At 40.9% G+C, this 6270-nt stretch overlaps 1 protein-coding gene across 2 annotated transcripts in view; it reads left to right on the forward strand.

Annotated features, from left to right (window-relative positions):
* Positions 1 to 2459, forward strand: part of cratb (carnitine O-acetyltransferase b) — a 184124-nt gene extending 181665 nt beyond the window's left edge. For both annotated transcript variants that reach the window (XM_079878078.1, XM_079878077.1), the window contains exon 15: positions 1178 to 2459. In XM_079878078.1, coding sequence (XP_079734204.1) covers positions 1178 to 1381 — 204 coding nt within the window. In that variant the 3' untranslated portion in view covers positions 1382 to 2459. The remainder of the gene's footprint in view (positions 1 to 1177) is intronic.
* The last annotated feature ends 3811 nt before the right edge of the window (positions 2460 to 6270 follow it).

Below are 6270 nucleotides of genomic sequence, written 5' to 3' on the forward strand. Positions count from 1 at the left end.
TACATTCACAGTAAGCACCGCTCCACTGTGAATTTTCCAAGCACATTTTTGCGCATGTGAAGAGGATAATTTTTCCCTTCGATATTGGAACGTGAGTGAAGTACAAAGCATATAATAAACAATAGTTTAGCATCCAAAAAAAGGTAATTATATATATATATATATATATATATATATATATATATATATATATATATATATATATATATATATATATATATAAAAAATAGGGGAAAAAAGAATATATATATATATATATATATATATATATATATATATATATTCTTTTTTCCCCTATTTTTTTATATATATATATATATATATATATATATATATATAATTACCTTTTTTTGGATGCTAAACTATTGTTTATTATATGCTTTGTATATATATATATATATATATATAATTTTTTTTTTTTTTTTTTTTTTTTTTTAAGTGACAAGACAAAGAATATTACTTGTCTGATATATATATATATATATATATATATATCTAAATATAGCTGCTAAGATAAGAATAATAATAATAAATAAATATAGCTGCGAGCAGCGATTGCGGGCCCAAGCCGGTGACACCGTCACCCCGGTGCCTTTAGTGTAACTAAAGGCACCAGGGTGGCGGTGCCACCGGCTTGGGCCCGCAATCGCTGCTCGCAGCTATATTTTATTTATTGTTTTTGTCCATGGCTGCTTTGGTGTGCATAGGTTTATGAATTATATGGACTCCTTATTATCATTTGGTTATTTTGTGTCCTTTTGGAGTTTCCAAGTGTCCTTTTTGGAAAGACACCTCAATTAAATGAAAAAAGCTTGCAGGAAATAGTTTTATGAGAATCACCCTTCAATCTGGTTGTTTACTTTGCTGAATAAAGCAAATTATATTAACATGAACATGTTAAACAAGATAAATGGTGTATGCTTAATTTCCCGATAAGTGTGCGAAATTAAAGATTGCACAAAAAGATGTGATTAATCACGATTAAAAATAAATCAATTGACTGCCCTAGTTTTGGATGTTTGCAAATGACACCCTGCTATTTTCCATTCTCTACCTCTCCAGAACTTTAAACGTTAATTAAAATAGTTTGATTTACACAGCAGGCCTAAACGGTGAGAAAACCATAATGAAAAAGTAAAAATTACTTGTATGTCATTGTTCTTTGTTCTCCTTGCAGGTGCCCACCATTACAGACAGTGTGATGTGTTTTGGACCACTGGTTCCAGATGGCTATGCAGTGTGTTACAATCCACAGCAAGATCATGTCCACTTCTCCATAACTGCTTTCAACTGCTGTGAGGAAACCAACGCAGAGAAACTGGCTCTCACACTGGAACGATCACTTTGGGATCTCCAGGAGTTATTTTTGCCCTCCGTATAGCACGGTTTAGACATCCAGAGACTAAGAGTCAGTTTCAAAACTCTGATCCAGCATTGCAGCAGCTTCAGGGACACAGTCTTTAATATGTGATGAACAGAATTTATTCCTGAAAGTGTCAAGCTTTGTTAAATGACTGGTCTTTGAGCAAGTTTAAGTGGTCTTAATGGAAGTTTGCAAGTATAGTGCATTTGAGCACTGAGATGCAGGTGAATGTGTATGATTGGCCATTTGCTAATAAGAAATGCATGATGGCCTTTATTATTTTTATTATAAGAACAGCCAAAAGCTTAAGCTAGTGATCTAATGCTGTGGACTTGGGTCCCTCTTTAGCTTTGTCAAAGATCATAGAGTTTAAAATAAAGTCTGATTTCATGTGACGTGTTACATACCTGAGGTTCAATCTGATAAACATTTCTTGCTCATAAAATGTGTGCTTTGTCAGAAATTGACCAAATATTTAAAAGTAACACAATAAGATTTGTGTGAAATCATTGACTGTTACAAAGGCTGTAATCATAACTGTTAAAGCATCTAGGAGTTGTTACTCATTATGTCCTCTATAAAACATGTTTGTTATCTGGTAATAAATTGAGTACATTGGTAACAAATGAGTTTTCTTATAGAAACTTTTGCCAGAGATCTCCACATTTCCTCTCATTCAAGTTTCACAAATGTTCTCTATATTTTACCACAAAGTAGTTAATTTCTTTAGTTATGGTTTCCATGTGAGTTACAACTTTTTTTCACAAAAATACATACATTGACAAAATATATTTGGACATATAAGCCACACCAGGGGTGGCACTACTACTACAAAAGTGGTGGGGCTTTAACATATAATAAAAAAAGCTATTAATATTAACTTTAAATACCATGTGCCCCAACAAATACTGCAAGTAGAACATAAATCAAGCAAATATTATTTTTAATGAATATTACTAAACAGTATAGAACCCTCAGTGTTTGCTTCATACAATATTAGGGTTAAGTTCCCTTTCAGTCGGTCACGTTCGACGTAGTCAACGTGTTGACTGATTGGGATCACGCTAGGGAGCCTGTCATCTTTGAGTACTGTAAAAAAAAAACTAAAAAAAAAAACCAAGGGTATGAATGCGGGTATGAATACGGAAGTGGATGCACGCACCAGTTGTCTTTCGCTTCGGAGCCGATCGGATCTTCTGATGTCTCTGAAGAGTGTTGTTCTACAACAAGTGAGTGTGACCGTGTTCTTCTGGAAGACTCACAGTGCTGGTGTTGACAGCGAGTGCAGCAGTGATTTAAGGGTTACGAGGCTATCCCTCCAGTGGAGCTGTCTGTCGTGATGAAACTGTGTCCGGTGACTACCTCATGGAAGGGGATCCTCGTCTCCCCTCTAAGGCCTGTACGTTTTTGTCCGTCCTTACAGGCAAAGTTTACAAGGCCTGTGGGCAAGCTGCATCTTCCCTGCATGCTATGGCGTTGCTTCAGGTCCACCAGGCCCAGGCATTCATGGATATGCACGAGGGTGGCTCAGACCATGAGCTCCGCACTGCGACTGACCTTGCCCTCTGGGGTACGAAGGTTGCAACTTGCGTGATCGGTCTGGCGATGTTCACATTGGTGGTCCAAGAGCGCCATCTCTGGCTCAACCTGGCGGATATGAGGGAAGCGGACAAGGTTCGGTTCCTGGATTCCCCCATTTCTCAGGTTGGGCTATTCGGCAACGCGGTGGAGAACTTTGCCCAATAGTTCTCTGCTGTCCAAAAGCAGATGGAGGCCATCCGGCACATCATGCTCCGGCAGCCCACTGCTGCCTCCACCCGGGGCAGATCCTCCGCCTGCTCGTCGCCAAGGGCGTCCGTCTGCCTCCGCCTCTGCTCCCGCTGAGTCATCACAGCAGCCTCCACCCAGATCTCAGCGTGGACCTGGTCGCCGACGCTCCAGGCTCTGCCAAGCCAGGTGGCAAGCGCTCCTGAAGCGGGCCGCTCAGGGATGGAGTAGAGAGCTCTTGGAGATTGTCACCGATCCACTTCTTCCCCCCGGTGGAGGACCGGGAGGAGTCTTTGTTTGTGTATGTCTGTTCCGCCGCCGGCTCCCGTAAAAGCAGATTTTCAAAGAAAGAGCAATTTCCTCTATTCCTGAGTCCATAAAGGTTTAGACTGTTGGTGTGCGACCCTGTACAGCCTTGCAACCTTCAGCTACCTCTTGCTTCGTCCAGCCGACAGTTGGGTGCAGTTCGAGGACCCGGTTTCGCTTTCTCACGCACTCCCTGAGATCATATAGAGACAGGTAAGTGTCACACTACACACTCAGACCCTGTCTCTGGCCACCTTCAGGCCTTTCAAGCTGGGTCCCTGTTTGTTGCCTGAAGTCTGTGGTATCTGTGGTTCCACTGCTTCGCTCAGTTTTAGCACTACACTGTGCTCCTGGCTGATCCAGTGGTTCCCTGCTTCGGGCCGCCTTCCGGCCTTTCGAGCTGGGTTCCTGTTCTCTATCCCGTTGCCTCACTCTGAGTATGTCTCTGATACCTTGGACCCCCTGTGTTGGTCCGTTGTAGCACTGAAAGGTGCTCCCAACCGACTCAGCCGTTTTTTGTATCATCAGACTCGGCTAAGACGATTCAGTTTGTCCAGCACACTTCTGTGTTATGAATTGTATCTGCCGTGTGTGCGATTGTCGCCTCCTACTGGCAAAGGTTGCGATCTAGCCGTTCCTCCAGCCGATATGAAGATAGGCTTCTAAGTGAGGCCTGTTCTTCATTGTACTCAAACTATAGTGAGTTAGACCATCAGGGATCTGTGTGCTTGATTCAGGCCCTTTTTAAGTTACTACACAGGACGCATTACTAATGCTCATACCCGTGAATGGTCTGCAGCATGGGACCTGAAAGATGCGTACTTCAGATATCCACTCCTCCACAAACACGGGTCATCCAGTGTCTTGCGTTGAGGGGTCGAAGTCTCAGTACAAGTCCCTCCCTTCGAGTGCTACATAGCCAGTTGGGTCTTCAGGTCAACTGGAGAAGAGTAACTCGTCCACGGACTGAGGAGCTTTTTTCCAATTCGGAGGTGGACTTGGTTTACACGTTTCTCAACTGGAATGTGTTCGGTCGGTGCTTAGAGGTGAGAAAGGGTCCCACTGAATAACCTTCAGGCGCTCCTGGGGCATATGGTAGACGCAGCCACATATAACCGGTTTCCTCCATATGATGACTGTTTCAGCACTGACTTCATGACCAAGTCCCTAGGTGGCCATGGCTGAGCAGCACACCAAACTTTCAGCAGTGTTCAGACCTTTTGTTTCTCCAAGCTAATCGCTCTTAGAACAAGTGTCTATTAAACACTAGCTCAGGGACCACGTATAACGGGCATGCAGTAAGGAGGGCTTGGGCATACCTCAAACTGCATTTGCATTCAATTGCCTCGAGTTTTTAGTAGGGCTGGGCGATATGGCCTAAAAAAAAATCCCAGATTTTTTCACAAAAAATCCGAGTTACGATTTAAATCAATTTATTTTTCTTCCCTTACTTAAAATCAATCTGCAGATGACAAAGAAATTGTTCAAAACAAGTTTTAACTTTATTTTGTTTTGATTTGATTCGGATTTTCCCCTTGGGGTTAAAGTGCAGTCAGAAACAACAAGCCAAAAAGACAAGATGGCAGGCCCTGCTTTTGTAAACAGTGAAATTGTAACATAACATAACATGAAATGGGTGGATTGGGATTGGGATTGGGGGGGGGGGGACGTGAAAAAAAATGTACATCACAATAAAGTGTATTGTGATTGTCAAAACATTTGGTAACTAAACAGAATTTTATTAAGTTTAGTGACAACATAATGTTTACATGGTACAATGACTGGTATGCTACTGTTTTTATTATTGCTTTCACAATTTCAATTAAATTCTTGTGATTTGATTCTGATCTTGATTCAATATTCCTTTGGATAAATACTAGGTACAGTAGATACATGTTAATTTAAAGCCTGTCAGCTGGTATTATTATTAAAGGTTAAATATAACATCTCAAATATTATTTGTTTTTTTTTATAACAACATTATAATATTTTAATGATATAGGTAAAAATATAATAAATATGTAATATAGTTATCATATTTAGCAAAATACTCTCTACAGCATTTTAAAGTCCAACTAACGTGCTATGGTCATTAAATGGCTTTCCAGAGGTAAATGTAATGGTACGTGACATATTGTTCTCCAGCTGATATTATAGACCTCTTTCCGCAGTTGAAAAACACAGATCGATCGATTTTATTTCATTTCGGTAAGCTGAACTGTATCTTTCAAATTACCTATTGATCATTCGTGTTTATTTAGCCTACAATTAACTAGTAGTAAAGAGTAACAGATGATCGGTTCACGTGCCACTTGAACTCTGTCAGCGATCTGTCAAGCGCCAAAACAGTGTTTATTGTTTGAATTTCGTAATTAAATCGACAGAATCTGAGAGCTGAGAATTTGTTTCATAGCAATAGTAACCTTCTCTGTCGGTGTCAGTGTCCTCTTTGCTTCGCGATTTTTCTCTGCGTGAGAAAATGGATGTGTGGCGTGAGAGCATTTAAAAAGTGACGATTGCGTGAGTCTCACGGTGAATTCGCAAGAGTTGGCAGCTCTGCAGATTCAGTTTGTAAGACTGTAGGTTATTTTTTGGCGGGTGTGCTTGTGCTGCCGCGGTCTTGTTAATTTGCCATGTTGTTTGTGTATCTCTATGGCAAACGCGCGGGGGAAGAAGGGCTGAGCCCATTCGGAGCTACAGGAGCCCAGAGGGGAGCGTCGGCGAATGTTAAAGAGAAAACCGATTTTCATTCAAACAAATCGACGTAAACTACACATTCGAGTTAATCGATAAAATCGATTTATCGCCCAGCCCTAGTTTTAAGCAGTTTCCTT

The sequence above is a fragment of the Squalius cephalus genome (assembly GCF_949319135.1).
Source record: "Squalius cephalus genome assembly, chromosome: 8".
Taxonomy (NCBI): Eukaryota; Metazoa; Chordata; class Actinopteri; order Cypriniformes; family Leuciscidae; genus Squalius; species Squalius cephalus.